This window comes from Melanostigma gelatinosum (genome assembly GCF_949748355.1).
Source record: "Melanostigma gelatinosum genome assembly, chromosome: 13".
NCBI lineage: Eukaryota > Metazoa > Chordata > Actinopteri > Perciformes > Zoarcidae > Melanostigma > Melanostigma gelatinosum.
Genome location: NC_136646.1, coordinates 11,556,718 through 11,573,612, shown reverse-complemented (window position 1 = coordinate 11,573,612; position 16,895 = coordinate 11,556,718). Strand labels below are relative to the sequence as shown.

The following is a 16,895-nucleotide window of genomic DNA, read 5'->3' as shown; positions in this document are numbered from 1 at the left end:
TGTCGGTTCACCTTCATACAAATCAAGGGGATTAAAATGCAATTAATGCAAAACACTGACTTGAAAAGAAGGGTTCACACATAGTGACATGTGGTCATGGTATCAATTATTTACTTGGCAGTTTCATACACAAATAAAAGCACAAGAGCAAATAAGATGACAAGACCTTTTTTTTGCTGTTCAGTGTAATTGAGATAAGAAACGAAGGACAAGACGTGACAGGACGTGTCTTTTACTCAGTTTGCCTTCGGAGTTGCTTCAGTCTTGGAAAGACAGAAATAAAGACCTCAGCTGACCCACCTCTCGGTCTAATCCAGACCTGCAGCTGGTCAACATGCAGAGAGCTGTTCGGAAAGTCAGACATGTGACTAAAAACTCCTGTGATGAGAAACAGAGTGAAGGCTTGTCCCATGGAACTGAAGTAAAATCCTTTGAAATGGAGTTCAGTTCATTTCAAATCATTTGGCACTTCTCTTTATGGGCAAACATAAAGAATAACTAAAAGATTTGACAACTAATATTTAATTTCTATACTTACGTTCCTCCTTCTGCTCTGCATCAGGCATGTTAGGGCTGCTCTCACTCATACTCATACGTTATTATGTCTGTATAATGTCAGCTTTCACAGAGCAGTTCTTGGTTTATTTAGTTCAGGTCGGTCCGGTTTCCTCCAGCCAAGTGACTCAGTGAGCCCAGGAGAAATGAAGAGGAAATGTAATGAGCGCAGGACACTAAACTAACTAAAGTTAACCAGGTTTTACGGGCTGGAAACTGTTAAATTACCTACAACAGCAAAGTATGACAGTAAAACTTGCATCTACAGTGCATTCATGGTACATTAACACGATTAAACCTTTCTTTTTTGTTGGTTTATTGATGGAAACCAAATGAAAGTCACATGCTGTGTGTGTGTGTGTGTGTGTGTGTGTGTATACAGTTGACTATGGAATAAACCTGAATTTGTTGGTGAACTCTGAGGGTCACGTGGTCAACGACAGGAAAACAATTTAAATTCATCGTGATATTAGTTGTACTTTGTATGAAAACTTCAACAAAACAAAATTGTTGGTAGATAAACTGTGCCATCTAGTGGGCAAAATATCCACTACTAGAGGTCCATGAAAAGCCTTTGAGAGATCCACAGTGGGTAGACTTCTGCCTTAAGGATAGAGTCGCAGTCTCTCAAGTCTATCTATAAACAACATGGCTTCATTGGTTGTAACTGTTCCTCCTGCCTGTACTGGCCACACCTTCGAGTGAAGTGATGGGAATCAAGACCCACAGTACTCGGTTTGCACATTCATGCATTATAGAGTTCAGCCGAAGCCTAAATGGGAGGGAGATTATATACTGATTATATATGCAGATTATATACTAAAGACTATAACTTTGTAGGATATTTGATTTTTCAAAAAGAAACTGCTAAAGCTTCATACTAGCTTCTGCCCGACTTTATAATGCATTTTTGGACAGAACATGCACTGTAGATTTTGCAACCAATCAGTTATCACACATTGGAATAGCATTAGGGAGACACGTCTTGTTGGCCCGTATGGAGAGGAGGAATTACTGCAGAGACCAAAAACTGTTTCAGCGTCCATCAGGATGCCCCGGTATTGACTCTAAATTAAGACTTGAGACAATGTGAACCTATATGTATCATTATCACTTCACGACAAAACTTCTAAAATCAACTGAAGGTTCAAGAATGTTGTTTTAATTTGATGTTAGTGAAGAAAACTGTAATGCTCTAAAATGTAAAGCCTGTTACAAAAGCACCCCATTTGACTTTATGCTTAATGTAGAAAAGAGAGCAGCTTGTGTGATTTTTATAAAGTTTCATTTACACTATAATCAGGAGAGTGGAACCCTTTTCAGTAGCATTATGGAACTCGGGGGGGGCACTACATGTTCGGAGGATTAGGAAGTTTTAATAAGCTCCTGCTTTGCCCCTCCGTCACTTCCGCTCAGCCAGTCTCTGCAGGAGGGCAATGACTGTGTCCTGCTTGGAGGAGAGCAGCTCCAGGGCCGTGGCTATCCTGCCGAGGGACTCGGCCATCCGCACCTCCCTCCTCTCGCGCCTCTTCTCTCTGGCCTCCACCCTGCGGCGAGCCACCCGATCCAGGTAGGCCTGCTCCTCCTGCCGCTTCAGGACCTCCTGGGACGACGTGGCGTCCCCTTTCCGGTTCTGTCCTTCGCTCCCCGACAGGGATGTCGCAGACAACGAGGTGGAAGTGGAGGAGGTGAGAGAGGAGGAAGTAGGCGGGAAAGAGGGGGAGGAGGAGAGGCCGAGGATATTGTGACTGTCGCTCAGCGGCGCCCTGCCGAGGCGAAAGGGTACGGCGCCTGGCGAGAACGACGGAGCTTTGCGGCCTACGTAGCACGACGCGTTGAGGTCGCCGTTGCCCTTCGGGCCAAGCGAAGGGGGAGTAGAACCTGTCCCTGTGAAGCAAGGTGAGGAGATGAAAGATGGAGATGGCACAATGGTGGCTGAGTGAATACTGGTTGCAACAACGTCGCTGTTGAGGACGATCAGGGGCTTGAGCTCTGGAGCATTCGTCGCCGTGGCCATTGAGCTAATGACGGGAGCGCTGCTGATGACTTGGCTGCCGGTGGCCCCGTGACCCGCTGAGTCCGCCCCACCAGTCGGAGCAAAGTCCCCATTAGAGCGGATGATGGTGGTGGGCTGCGGGAACTGCGGTTTTGCGGCGATCTTTGCGGCGATCTTTGCTAGAGGAGCGGGCAGCGCGGAAACTTTGTGTCTCTTGTTGTGGACGATCTGAGTGCCAACAGTGTCGCAGAGTGTTGCGTCCATCAGCTAGAGTGAGAGGAGACCGACACAAAGAGATGGAGAGAGGAAACAAACAACCCAAGTTATTTGCAGCAGCCAGATCAGATGATCTCTCAGCATTAGCATCGCACCTGGAGCGCCACTATTTCCACTATCCGACTTTTTAAAGAAGGGCAGGACAGGCCTGCTTGCACAGCTGCTGCCGTTGTACATTACATTACAGTCATTTAGCAGACGCTTTTATCCAAAGCGACTTACAATTCAGATTCTATAGATTTCTACATACACAGTAGGCACAGCGACGGGAGCAATTTTGGGGTTAAGTGCCTTGCTCAAGGACCCATCGACATGCGGAGCCGGGGATCAAACCGCCAATCCTCTGATTGAAGGACGGCCCTGCTCTCCACTTAGCCACAGTCGTCCGTTGTAGGACAGTGGTTTAGCAAACGGTCAAATACATTTGTCTTTCAGTTCTGGAAGGAAACACTCACATCGAAGAACTCCCAGGACGTTTTAGAGTGTCCCGTCTCCCGGCTGCGGTCTTTAACCCTCTTGTATGTGACGATGAGGTTGTTCCACTTGCGGCGGATCTTCTCAACAGGAAGCAAGTGGCCCTTGGAGGCCATCTCCTCCTGGACGCTCTGGAAGAGCTGCGAGCGCTCCCGGGTCTCGTACAGGCCCCAGCGGCGCCCGACGGCCTCGATCAGACACAACACGGCTTTGGAGGAGAAATCGGAGCCGGAGGGGAGCGTCTTCTCTGAGGGGGCGGGTGGCATCGCTGAAGCTAGAGGACAGGACACAGGCGACTTATTATTCCTCATATGTAAATGTGTATGAAGGAGATATAGTCAGGGTTCGTACAGTCAGGAAAAAGCTGGAAAAGTCATGGCTTTTGAAAGTAGAAATTCCAGCCAGACTGTTTTGGAAAAGTCATGGAAATTAGCTTCACACTTCCTGTATAAGAGAGGATGTGTGGTTCTTTAAGATCTACAGCAAATTGGTTAAACTAGACTGGAGTGTTTGGGAGGATCAGTCACGTCATTTGATGTTATGTTGTTGTCTGCGTCGGGTAACGTCAAGACTCTGGCCTTTTATTCCCCACGTATACACAGACGTTTCAGAGAACGCATGGTCATGAAAATTTGTCTCAATGGCCTGGAAAAGTCTTGGTAAAAATGTGCATGAACCCGGTCTCCTGAAATGTATTTAAAGGCCCCATGAACACATTTTCTCAACCAGCATCTTTCTATTAGCTCTATTAACGCATTAATGTCTGCCAAAGTTAGAACAGTTTTCAATTGTTTCGAAACTGATTTTCTGTTTTTCCTTTGTTCTTCTCGCTGGTCTGATGTGGGCGGGAAAAGATGATGTCACATACTCCTGTGCTCCACTCAGGATAGGCAACATTTGCAGTCAGAGGACAGTTGTTGGGAGTTGTTCCTTGAGCATTAAAACATGTGAATAAAAAACAGCTTAAGCTGGTTTTAAACTTTGCTGTTGTTTATTTGGTCATGGATATTTATTGTTGTGGATTTTTTTTTTTTTAAACCCCAGTTTCAAGAGGCTTTAACATGAAATACAATGGAAAGATTGAGTTTATATATTTCTATTTGTAAAACCTTTTAAAAAGCTCCAATTTATGAAAGTTTTTGGAATCTGAAAACCATCCTTTAAGAGCTTGAGAACTAATTAAGTTTAAAAAATAAAAAAACTCACTGCCACTGAATTGTATTTCTATAAGTTTTAGCCAAACTGAAAAAAAGGGTTTCTATCAGCATCTCTAGGTTTGTTAACACAACAAAGGTAATGTGTGAGAAATTCAGAATATAGATTCTGTATTGTGACAACAATCACAACAGTGTGATCCACTCACCTGGAGCGATCTTCAGGTACGTTTTTCCATCCTCTGTTGTGGTGAAGAAGCGGTCTGTACTCACGGGATCTGATGGTGGGGACACATATAAGTGGCACACATCGTGTTAAAAAAGATTTTTTTAAAGATGGCGCATGCTGATCTCAATATTAGATAGAAATGAACCCCCAAAATAAAATAATTGAATAATAAACCAGCTGATGTGTGCACTCACACAGCAACACGGGAGTAGCTGTGGTGTCAGCCAGCTGCTCTGCAGTCGGATCCACTCCTCCTCCTCTGCATGCGGTATCTCCGCAGGACGCAGGCGACTCTCGGCTGCCCACAACCAGCGCAGATGTCTTCTCGTCGACCGCTTCGGTCTTCACATGCATTGTCGCGACGTGGCTGCAGCCTCCTTGCAGGTTCCCCTCCATGGCCGACACGGGAACAGACAGCAGCAGAGAGGCCGTTTTGTCTGCGCAGGCGTTGAATCGGGAGAAAGTTTGCAGCTCGCGGGTCTCCGTCAGCGATGGTGTTCAGCCCCGGTGTGCGCTGCTAACGTCATGACTACCCCACGCGCGCGCCGGGTTAGTTGGGTGCGTGACGGACAGACGCCACATCCCCCGTGTGTTTTTCACGAGGGGAAGAGAAATGGCTGCGCTGTCCACCTCGGCCGACGGATGCGCAGGGCGGCTGCGCAGCTCTCCGCACAGATTTGCTGCTGGCAACTGTGCCAGTGACGTCAGCTAGCCGCAGATACCACACAGTCTATGGCGAATGCAGTAAACAGTAAAAGCTTTAAAATTAGATTCTCATCAGGATTTAACCTCCATCATGTCATGACTCATAAAAGAGCAGCCACTCTGTCAGTTTAACAGCAAATGTGTATTTCTAATACGAATTAAAAGTTTAGGTTTCATCTTCACATTTCACCTTTAAGTGGCAGGTTTATGGAAACAAGACATGTCATTGACGATGTACACAAGCTAGTATTTTTATTTTAAAAACAGAAATCCACAAGCCACAGATCAGAGATTGAGACAGAAAGAGAAAGTGCAATTAATTGCACTTTAAGTACTGTGCAGTGACAATGTTGCATGATGCATGACAAACACAAAGTCAAGTACTGACTTTTACAATACATTCAGTTTGAAACCCTCCTCACACGTGGTGTAACACCACAGTAAAAAATACATTAAAAAACCATGGCAATAAAAAGAATGTTGAGAACAACACACTGGGAAAATACTTCTAACTGTTAAAAATGCTTGTTATCTGTGCTGTTTTAATCTTGCTCTGTGAACTTTGGGCTGCATGATCGTATGGAAGGTGTTGACATGTTAAACATTTGGTTATTTTATGAGTAATGAAAATAAATAGTGGGAAGAATCTATTTTTTTAATGCATTGTAGTGGAATTATAGATTGAAACGTGTTGTCATAATTCAAGTAAAAGTCCCTTGCATTCTCTTGATTGGGAATCATTTCTTTTGGGATATTTCAACCACATAGGAGGGTTATGTTTAAAAAGATATGTACCACAGGCATATTTACACATTCTTAACCTTTTCCCAGCTGCTTGTGAGTTTGACAACAGAACACTGTTGATCTGTCACCAGCCTATTCACTGATGTTGAACACGCTCTTAAATTCTCTGTCAAATAACTCCTTCAGTCTGTTGCCCATGGCGAGGAATTCAGCATTGTCCTGCAAGAGAACATAACAGACAGTTGTCACTATAAAATGTGCAGAAAGATTCATCTTAACTTTTTAACTGATGAACGCTCCTGACCCTGCATGTCATCTGAAGGGTTTTTGCTGACACTTGTTTCTTACCCGGTTGTATGAAGCACAGTTGGAGAAAATGAGCTGGACGTCGGTCACAAACTCTCCAACGGTCTGGTAGAGATTCTTCTGGAGTTTGTCTGCTATATGACCCAGCCACATCGGAGTCTGGATCACGGCGGAGTTGTCATTCAACTGAGGATGCCAAGCAGCAAATGAATGAAGTACTCAACACAGTGCATCACCTTTGTCATTTGTTCCAGATTTGCATAGGTAAAGATGGAAGAAGGATTACAAAGTGTGTGCTCATTTGTAAATAAGTATAACAATCCACAATGAAAAGCTGGTCTATTCATAGAGCCTTGCAAGTCACCGCATTTTCCAGAACACTGCCCTGCAAATGCTTCAGAATAAAAGCCTTTTGTTAGCGAATGACGGGATTATGGCCACAGAAAGACGCTAGAGGGCTTTTATGTTGAAAAAAGAAGTTAAAAATAAGGGTGGCATGTCTGTGACATGTCCTTCAGGTATATCAATCAAAACTGTAGTAATGTTGCTGATATGACAACAATATATATACTGTCAAAGATCATTTTCACTTTTAATTTTTACTGTGAACCTCAAGCGAAAAAATAGGGGAGATCTCAAATCTCGAGAGGAGACGGAGCTAAAGCCGGCAGTGTGCCCTCTTCTAACCTGTTAATAGTTAAGGGCACTTTGATCGTTATACCTTTAACTAATTGGCACCATTTGTCACGAATAGCAAGGCAGCTAACCAGTGCATGGGAACGGCAGAGAGAGACTTACATAGAGGCATGGGTTCGTAGCAAATGTTTGTTCCTCATCAGCACTGCACAGACACAGAAGGAGATACTGGCATTGCTGTTGATGGAAGGGAAAGAGGGATGAGTGACGGCGGTGTGACAGATGGACAGGTTCCGCTTTAGTGGGAGTCAGTGTTTACACACACACAGAATCTGACTCTGGAACTGTATATATATATTTTTTGCACTCAATGCACATGCACAGAAATAGACGTACGGCTAAAAACAGGGACAACAAAGCTGGACAAAGATAAACTAACATTTTTTACCTTTGTTTATTGTTTTTCATTGTGCTATAAAGACAGACTCACACAATTTACTCACCAGCATGCGTTTGGATATTAGGCACGACATGGTTGCTTCTCTTTCCAGCTCCTCAGAGTACAAATACCCTCGGCTTGTTCTGAATATGCAGAACGTACACACCCACAGGCCATTGTCCCTGCTCACACACACACACACACACACACACACACACACACACACACACACACACACACACACACACACACACACACACACACACACACACACACACACACACACACACACACACACACACACACACACACACACACACACACACTAAATAATCTAATGTAAGATCTGACAATTATCAATCTTGAACAGAATATTGACCGCTCTTTATTTTTGTTCACCGTAACCAAATTAATCCCACTGACACAGGACGTAACATGTAACATGCGTATTTAAGAGGGTATTTATTAACTTGGTTTGTATAGTTTGTCATTTAATAAGATAGTAAATTTAAACTACACTGAAAGAGGCTTTATCCTGATTCAACCGCTGCTACTTTAATTTCAAATGAGAAGAGGAAGGCAAAGAAAAAAAAGAAAATCACACAGCTACAATAAATTAGAACCTGGACGAACTGATTTATTTGGTCACTTCGGGGCAGAGTGACAAAATGCTACACGATATTCACCTGCTAGTTCAGAACTTTTCCCTGAAAACAGCTGATAACGAGGTTGATGACAATGACCCAAAATAACAAAGTTGCAGAGTGAAAAACCTAAAACTGTAAGCGGAATTGCAGAGTCAGTTAATCATTTTCTGTGGTCTCGTCACTAAAAACAACACCTCTGACATGAAAGAAAAGAACAGCGACAGATATTTGTTTTTATGTTTCGGTTGTCTCGTAGTTTGATCAAAGCTCACCGTAAAATCACGTCTTCTACATGAGGCAGGTGACATTTCTGGTGGAAGGAGCGAGGGCAGTCATCACACATCACCAACTCTTCTTCCTCTTTACAGATGCAGCACTCGTCATCGTTTTTCTCACTGTCCTGCCAAGACAGCAACTTTCGATTACACAATTACATATCAGATACATCTGAGAGAAAGAGGTTTCTTGTTTATGAGAAGAGAGTTGTAGCTGTAGCTCCTTGCGAGAGACGCAGGACTATTTAACGTCACCCAAACATCAGCTATGGCCGTCGCATTGGTTAATGCAGAACATGTGTAGAATGAGGAAACGCTGCTCGTCTGTAACTGACTGATCAACTTACCAGGTCTTCGCCTTCTGGTTTGCACAGTCTGCAATTACACATCAGGAGGTGGATCTCCAAGATGTTTGCCTGAAATAGACAAATCAACAGTGTCTTCCTCTTTGTTTCATAGTTTAGCTCTTTTCGGCTTGACAGATCCTGTGGCTCAATCTGTAGCTCCCTGGCTACGGTGCCATGTCTGACATGTAACTGCATCGTTAATGCCATGTTATCGGACGCGAGCATTTCTCCGCTCTGTAAATTAAATTACCTCACTTTTTATGACCTGTTCTGATTGAAGTCCAAGATGGGGTAGATTTCCTTCTGCAGTCTATTGTTATGAGATATTTTTATTCTGTCTTTCAACTTCATCTCTTTACTTCTAGGACTGACATTCTTTCTGCACATGGAAAGCTTTTGGAGGTGACGTTGGCTTACAGTAAAGTACATTTGGTGAACATGTGATCTTGAAAGTGTGTGCAAATTGACAAAAGTCACATTAAAAAGTTAAAATCTTAAAGAATTTCCTCACATCATACTCAGTTTGTGATATTATTTATGGTCTTCCTTTTTTCTACAATAGACATTTGATGCAATTACATTCTGTAATCATCTCTCTATGTCATTGTTTTTTAATTGTTCGTGGCGGAGTCCACCATCCCTGCACTGGATTCATGATCTTTATCAATACAACACAAGTCTGTTTGGCTGCACCTTGAACAGATTCACCAGTTGCTCTTCTGTTGTATTTCTAACACAGCAGGAGCACCCTTTTTTCTCACCTACTCTGCTGTCCCGGTGGCTGCGTTTGGGTCCAGAATAAACCGACCGTAACAGAACAATCTGGCCATCATGGACCCAGCGGACCCGAACTTCCTCCGTCAAGCACTGGCCTCCCAGGGCACTCTGATCGGCCAGCATGAGACACTTCTCCGGGAAGTAATGGAGACTCTATGAGGCCTTTCCACCAGCGTGTCTCAACTCAGCGGCCAAATGGATCAGGTCACGACTCACCTCTCTGCCCCCGGCGTTTCCGCTGCTCCCACGGCGGATCCACCTGTGCCACCCCTAGAACCCTCGGCTCCCCCCTTTCCAGCTCCGCGTGACCGTGAGCTGTTCATTCCGACACCGGAATGCTACGCCGGAGATCTGGGAGTCTGTGGGCGGTTCCTCCTGCAATGTTCCCTGGTATTCCAGCAGCAGCCACCCACCTACGCCCCTGATAGGTCACGTATTGCCTTTATAACCAGTTTACTTACGGGCAAAGCTGCCCAGTGGGCCACCGCTTTATGGGAGAGGGAGTCCCCAATCTGTAATTGCCACGGAAGCCCTTCTTGTTCCCAAGGAGGTCTACGCCATGGATGGACAACTCCTGGCTCACATCACTCACCACACAGCTCCCCTAAGTCTTCACCTGTCCGGTAATCACCACGAGTCAGTAGGACTACTCGTAATTTCCTCACCACATGTTCCAGTGGTCCTCGGCCAACCTTGGCTGAAGCGCCACAACCCTCACAGTGATTGGTCCACAGGGGCTGTAGTTAGTTGGAAAACATTTTGCCACTTTGACTGTCTCCAGTCAGCCTCAGCTCCCACTAACATAATTGCAACACCCACTATTGAGCCCCCTGGCCTCACGTTAGTGCCACCCAGTTACCACAACTTAGGGGAGGTATTCAGCAAGCAGCGAGCCCGAACACTGCCCCCACATCGGCCCTATGACTGTGCCATCAACCTGCTTCCTAACGCCCCCCTGCCCTCCAGCCGCCTTTTCAAGATCTCCCGTCCTGAAACAGAGGCTATGGAGAAGTACATCGACGACTCCCTTGCAGCTGGGTTAATCCGACCCTCTTCATCTCCGGTGGGTGCTGGTTTCTTCTTTGTGGACAAGAAGGACCACACCCTTCGTCCCTGCATCGATTACCGTGGTCTCAACGATGTTACCATCAAGAACAAGTATCCTCTCCCTCTCATTGACCCCGCCTGTGAGCCCCTTCTCAAAGCCACCATCTTCTCCAAACTGGACCTCCGCAATGCCAACCACCTCATTCGGATCCGTAAACTATTGGCAGTGGTTCTTGCACTCGAGGAGTGGAGGCACGGGTTGGAGGGAGCTGAACAATCATTCATCGTTTGGACAGACCATAACAATCTCTCTTACCTCCGCTCTGCCAAGAGACTAAACTCCCCACAGGCTCGGTGGGCGTTGTTCCTGGGAAGGTTCAATTTTACACTCGCCTACCGGCCTGGTTCACGCAACATCAAGCCCGATGCCCTCTCGGCAGTCCACCACGGAAAGAACCCCCTTCGAGCCTGAACCCATTCTTCCCTCCTCCTGCGTGTTGGCCGCTGTCACATGGAGAGTTGAGTCTCTGGATCCGGACCACCATCCGGATCCAGGTGGTGGTCCTCCCAACTGTTTGTTTGTGCCGGATGCAGTCAGATCCCAGGTACTACAATAGGGACACTCCTCAAAACTCACCTGCCATCCTGGTTTCCACCGCACGCTCGCCTTCTTTCGCCAACGGTTCTGGTGGCCATCCATGTCCCGAGACACCCGTGCATTCGTGTCAGCCTGTACAGTCTGTGCTCGCAGCAAGGCGTCTCACCAAACCCCGGCTGGTCAGTTGTGGCCTTTGCCTATCCCCCACCATCCCTGGTCTCACATCGCAGTGGATTTTGTCACGGGCCTGCCCCCATCTGGAGGCAATGCCACCATTTTAACCATTGTGGACCGGTTTTCCAAGGCGGTGCATTTCATTGCCCTCCCCAAATTGCCTTCGGCCATTGAGACTGCTGACCAATTAGTTCTCCATGTTTTCCGACTCCACGGCATTCCCCTGGATATTGTGTCTGACCAAGGGCCACAGTTCTCGTCACAGGTCTGGAAGGCTTTCTGTCGGGCGCTGGGTGCCACCGCCAGTCTCTCTTCTGGTTACCATCCGCAGACGAACGGCCAGACGGTACGAGCCAACCAAGATTTGGAGTCGGCTCTGCGGTGTGTCACTGCCCGCCACCCATCCTCCTGGTCCGTACACTTGCCGTGGGTCGAGCATGCGCACAACTCCCTCACTAGCACCACCACTGGCATGTCCCCCTTCATGGCCTCCTTCATGGCCTCCTTGGAGTATCAACCAACCTTGTTTCCGGCCCAAGAAAGGGAGATAGCTGTACCATCTGTCCAGGCCAACCTCCGTAGGTGCCGACAGGTATGGAGGGAGGTCCAGTCGGCGCTCCAGCGTGCGGCCACCCGGAACAAGCGCATCGCTGACCGTCACCGAGCCCCTGCACCCACCTATTGTCCGGGCCAAAAAGTATGGCTGTCATACCGGGACTTACCTCTTCAAGTGAAATCCCGCAAGTTGACACCCTGGTTTGTCGGACCCTTCGAGGTGGATAAAGTCATCAATCCCTCTGCGGTCCGGCTCAAACTCCCAGCCTCTTTAAAGGTCCATCCTACCTTCCACGTCTCACTGCTCAAGCCAGTTTCCTCCAGTCCTCTGTGTGTGTGGCTTGAGCGCGGCTGCAATCATCCGGCACCTGGGCTCATCTCCTCAACCTGACAACAATTAGACCTTCATCACCTTCAGCTCAAATACCCCGGCTTCCTGCAGTCTCATCGCCAGATTGTTCCTTCAGCTCAGTGGTAGCTACAACCTCGGCCCCTTTTGAGTTTTAATCTCTTGTTAGAGCAAGTTAGCCTTTTTGACGTTGCAACTAACTTGTGTTTTCCCTCTGCCTCAGCGATTCCCGCGCCCAGCCGCCGCCGCACACACCGCCTTGCTGCTCCACCTGCATGTTCCACCGGATCCACAGACAAGCCAAATAAAACCCTCTGCTGTCCCGGTGTCTGCGTTTGGGTCCAGAATAAACCGACGGTAACACTGGCTGTTACCACGGGACGCACGGCTGTCAAAATATCAACCAGGACTGAAATCTTAAGGATTACAACTTTCACTCAGTCTGATTGCATCACACAAACATGCACAGTTTAACGTATGGTGTCTACCTCTATGAGGAGACTGAGCGGTTCCCCGTCATGCTTGATGTCTTTCCTCCAAGAGGCATTCGTCTGACGTGGTGCCACCTCTAGGAACTCCACCGGGGTCATCCAGCTCGTCTCAGTACGAATACTCTTCCCACGAGTCCCTGGTGGTCAAAGCAAGTGTAAGCTGGTTAGTACACATTTCATGACACATGTTTAGCTTTTCTTGCGCAGTGAGGTATAGCGACCTGACACAAATCGTTTTTCGTGTAAAGTCCCCGCTACAGCTCCACATGTAACTTTGAACACCTTCCTGCCACTGTCATGGCTGGTTTTTGGCTGCTGCTCAGTCCGTTCCTCTTCTTCCTCGTCTGTTATGGACACACAAGGGAAGTGCGATTACTATCACCATTGCTATGGTGACACTGGGATAGGATGCACATCGCAGGTCATTTCTGTTAAAAGCAAACATGTGTTTAAACCCTGAACATCACTTTGTAGAGACGAGCACCTGTGACAGCTGCAGAACTTTCTTTGCTGCTTGACGAAACCTTGTCTTCCTCATCCAGGTCAGGGTCCTCCTCTTCACCTTCGTCTTCGTCAGACACTAAAACAAAGAGGAGGTTGTTGCTTTTTCATCAGCAGTGAAGACTCTCACTCTGCCTGTTTTTTCTCAAATGTATCATGTTGAAACTCTAAATTTCATAGATGCCGTCTTAGATTAAAGGTAATTACTTTAGAGAGATGGATCTTGTAATAGTTTTCTAAAATCACAGTTTTGCACAAATACAACAAACCTGTGGTTGAATGACCAGATGGGAACAGTGATTTCTTAGCCTAGCAGGAAGAAGAAGAAGAAGAAAAAGGACATGGCTCAGATCAGGATCACTAACAACAACAAGACGCACTACAAAGTCGGAATGTATCTATTTATGTATTTTCACCAGTTTCTGTTCTTACCTTTTTACACCATCCTTTGTACTTTGCTGCTGTCAAGTGACCTTCCTGCAGTAAAGCAAAAAGAAAACAGAAAATAAAACAATTTTCACAACAAAAGCACGTAACATGGCGCATGTTTAAGAAATGCAAGTCATCGTCGACGTGAATATTCCAAATTCACTTTTCAACAAACCTTTATAAGTTGTCCCAGGGTGGTGTCCATACATCGAATGCTCAACTTCCAGTTCTTGGAACTCTTCCTCCCCGCAAACTTCTCAAATTTATTGGGAGTGAACCACTCTCTCCCGACCACAATGCACTTCTCCCCTGAAACGTTCAGAGGATGGGGGAAGTGTTTATGTCAACCATTTATCCTCAAGACAATGATTACCGGTATAGTATTTATTTTTCAAAATCAGATACTTCATTCATTGAGTCATTCATACCTTTAGCCAGTCTGTCTCTGTTCAGTGTTCCCTTCTGGTCTCCACAGGTCACCGGCAGCTGGAACTTATAGATGGGCCAGCTCCAAATGTTGTTTTCCCCTCCCTTCTTCAGGGGAGAGGCTGCAAAACAGGGAAAAAAAATACTTTGACTTCTTTGTTCCAAGTGAGAAACTTCTTTTCACCGAGACATGAAGAGAATCCTAATTTACAGAGTAATGGTGCACTTTTTCAGCAGTGAAACTTTCAACACACGGTCATGTTTACAAAAGTAAGAAATACGTGGGGGGTGACTTACAGAAGCATATTTTCTTGGACCTTTTCCTGGGAGTCATCTGAGCTGATGGACCGGCCGGCTCCTCCTCATCGACGCACACGCTCCTACTTCTCAGATTTCTCTTCTTTTTCACTGAGTTCTCTTGCTTCTGCTCTCCCTCCTCACCTTCTGAAAGCTCCTTCCTTTTCCCTTCGTCTGACTCTTCCGTTTCCGCCCTCTCTGGTAGTTGTTTGTCAAAATGGAAAGACCCTGAAATTGATACCCGTGGATATAGTACACATCAAGTACACATCGTGGACAAATTCCAGTGGAAGAATGATGAGAGATCAAGATGCAGTCATGTGATGCAGAGAAAACGTATTGCTTGAGTTTACTTCAGTGTGAATAGTCTGCTGGTAATGGATACTTAATCATTCATTGAGTAGTGCAGTGTGCAGTATACTGATTGAGTATGTATTACGTTAGCAGGCGATTTTGAACACAGCCTTGTTATCTAATCCAGTGCTTCCCAACCGTTCGCCTTTTCGTCATTGTGCCCCCTCAGCAAATGTTTAGGTCAATCCTGTCAGGTTTGCCTTCATACTAGGCCTACTTTGAGTGGGGTGAATCCAAATATTTCAACCATTTATCTGTTCTTTACTAAACACTGTTTATGAAATATCAAAATAAAGAGATAAGAAAGTATCACAAATTCACAACTGTTTATTTATTGGTAGGCAACATGTGCAACATATTCCAATCTAGAGTCACTCAGAAGCCCCTTTTAATACAGAGCAGCGAGGTGGAATGACGGCACCTTGAACAGACAGTGTAAAAGGGGCCATAGAGACACAACTCTGGTGAAGCCATTTTAGCGGCACGTAGAGAGATTGTCATCCGATTGGCTCTTTTGATCGGTTCTTAAAGAGACCACCAATTTGCCATTTAGAGCAAATATCGTCCGATAACGATCGGTGGCCGATCAATCGGAGCACCCTTATTTTTCTGTATCAGGGACCATGTACAAATAAAAACATTACTCACAAGCAAAAAGAACATAAACGTTGTGAGCAGAATCCGAATGATTAACGCCCCTGTGACCATAAAAAGACTGACCGTCCATGAGGCTGTTGCGCAGCAGTCGCAGGGTGGGATACTGGTTCAGGATGGTCTCCTTGAAGACGCAGCTCCAGAACTTTCTTACGCTCTGTGATCGTTCTCTCTCCAACCAGTCCAGATAATCATAGAGACCTTTCCTTATGTTGTGTTTACTCTTCATACGACTCACCTTCTGCGAACACACAAAAGCATGGACAAAATAAGGGTTTAACAGTTCGACAGTCGCCTAACGCAGAGGTCTTCAACAGGGGGTCCGCGGAGGTACTGCAGGGGGTCCGCGAAATGTTTGGTTGATTGGACAATTAAAAAAAATAAAAACTTTCTTTTTTTTTTAAACATGAATCTGTCCATTATTGTAATAGTTCAGTACTGTATGCAAGACAACAGGTATGTTTATGCATGGCAGTGGCATTAATAGGCCATTACTCATTTTGGTTTCCACATTTATGTTGGGGGGGGGGGGGGGGGGGGGTCGTTCTAAATAAATAAAAAGCCTCCAGTGTAACTTTTCATTCCCAGTAATGCGTAGTAACGTTTCCACTTCAGCGCCTCACCTTGTATCGGTCCTCTTGGATCAGGTCGTGATCCCGGAGCTGGCTGAGAAACGTGTGCGGGTTCTCCATGCAGGACATTTCGGTTTTTTTACAGTGGAAAAACCGCAGGAGTTCCTCGTTCTTCAGCCAGTCCATCGGTTCCATCGGTGGTCAGCGCAGCCACCCAACTCCTCTGCAAAACAACAAAACACCAGGCCCAGAGAGACCACAGCCGCTCCAGATGTTTTGTAGATGTTTCCCCCAAACTGTGGCACTAAATAAAGTGCTTAGGACAGCTCCCTGCGCTGTTTCACCAGCGAGTCCCTTTGCGTAAAATGTTCTGCTCCACAGGATTTGGACACAGCGAAACTAAAAATGAGCTCCAACAACTTCCCCGTTCTGTGCCAGGAATCACAAACAAGTAGCAGATTTACAAAATAGGCGGAAGTCCTTCCATGTCCGATATGGAGCCTCTCTCCAGATTTCTCGGTTCCTCCTTTCGTCAAATGGTATCCGGCCCTCGGCCGACTGGCCTGTTCCGCCCCTCCGTTGGTGACGTTTTTTTATTTTGTTGGCAAGTCGCAGTTGCGGTCAGTGGCAGCAGGGGGCGGCCTCCACTGCAGAAACAATATTGACTGAATCCTCCCTGATCCTCTTAATACTTGTTATCTGTGCTGTTTTAATCTTGCTCTGTAAAGCACTGTGCATGTTGTGGTCTTTTTTTATTTACAAACAAATGAAGATGCTGCTCATCAGAACAGGAGGGAGTCACACTAAGTTTCCACACACATCCAATTTGTATGCTTTAATCTCATTCACTTTCATCCTGTGCATTCTTTATCAGTAGGGCCCCTCCTG

General features: G+C 46.1%; 2 protein-coding genes across 5 annotated transcripts; both read right to left on the bottom strand.

Moving 5' to 3' along the window:
* Positions 1 to 1,695: 1,695 nt before the first annotated feature.
* LOC306787284 (uncharacterized protein) lies at positions 1,696 to 5,234 on the bottom strand. Its single transcript, XM_079282400.1, has 4 exons — positions 4,879 to 5,234; positions 4,665 to 4,733; positions 3,283 to 3,575; positions 1,696 to 2,818 (listed from the first exon to the last, which is right to left on the bottom strand). Exons 1-4 carry the CDS (start codon positions 5,078 to 5,080, stop codon positions 1,958 to 1,960), a joined length of 1,425 nt encoding a protein of 474 aa, XP_079138526.1. The 5' UTR covers positions 5,081 to 5,234; the 3' UTR covers positions 1,696 to 1,957.
* A 381-nt stretch (positions 5,235 to 5,615) lies between these two features.
* LOC306786422 (uncharacterized protein) lies at positions 5,616 to 16,524 on the bottom strand. Of its 4 annotated transcripts, none has more exons than XM_079281195.1 (16): positions 16,059 to 16,524; positions 15,502 to 15,676; positions 14,428 to 14,655; positions 14,133 to 14,252; positions 13,880 to 14,013; positions 13,708 to 13,752; positions 13,545 to 13,584; positions 13,259 to 13,354; positions 12,996 to 13,118; positions 12,772 to 12,911; positions 8,784 to 8,852; positions 8,434 to 8,561; positions 7,579 to 7,696; positions 7,238 to 7,312; positions 6,482 to 6,625; positions 5,616 to 6,352 (listed from the first exon to the last, which is right to left on the bottom strand). In XM_079281195.1, the coding sequence occupies exons 1-16, from the start codon at positions 16,200 to 16,202 to the stop codon at positions 6,266 to 6,268; spliced, it is 1,866 nt and encodes a 621-aa protein (XP_079137321.1). In that variant the 5' UTR covers positions 16,203 to 16,524; the 3' UTR covers positions 5,616 to 6,265. The 4 variants fall into 4 exon arrangements, with proteins under 4 accessions (XP_079137321.1, XP_079137324.1, XP_079137322.1 ...); XM_079281198.1 differs by having other exon boundaries at positions 7,579 to 7,657; XM_079281196.1 differs by having other exon boundaries at positions 13,259 to 13,342.
* Positions 16,525 to 16,895: the final 371 nt, after the last annotated feature.

Bases quoted from the DNA above. Each gene is read 5' to 3' on its own strand.
- LOC306787284 (XM_079282400.1), bottom strand. From the start codon at position 5,080: ATGGAGGGGAACCTGCAAGGAGGCTGCAGCCACGTCGCGACAATGCAT. The intron at 3,576-4,664 runs GTGAGTGGATCA...CCTGTCCTCTAG, and splicing joins GTACCTGAAGATCGCTCCAG to CTTCAGCGATGCCACCCGCC. The intron at 2,819-3,282 runs GTGAGTGTTTCC...CTCTCACTCTAG, and splicing joins CGTCCTGGGAGTTCTTCGAT to CTGATGGACGCAACACTCTG.
- LOC306786422 (XM_079281195.1), bottom strand. From the start codon at position 16,202: ATGGAACCGATGGACTGGCTGAAGAACGAGGAACTCCTGCGGTTTTTC. The intron at 13,585-13,707 runs GTAAGAACAGAA...TCTTCCTGCTAG, and splicing joins ACAAAGGATGGTGTAAAAAG to GCTAAGAAATCACTGTTCCC. The intron at 13,355-13,544 runs GTTTGTTGTATT...TCTTTGTTTTAG, and splicing joins ATCTGGTCATTCAACCACAG to TGTCTGACGAAGACGAAGGT.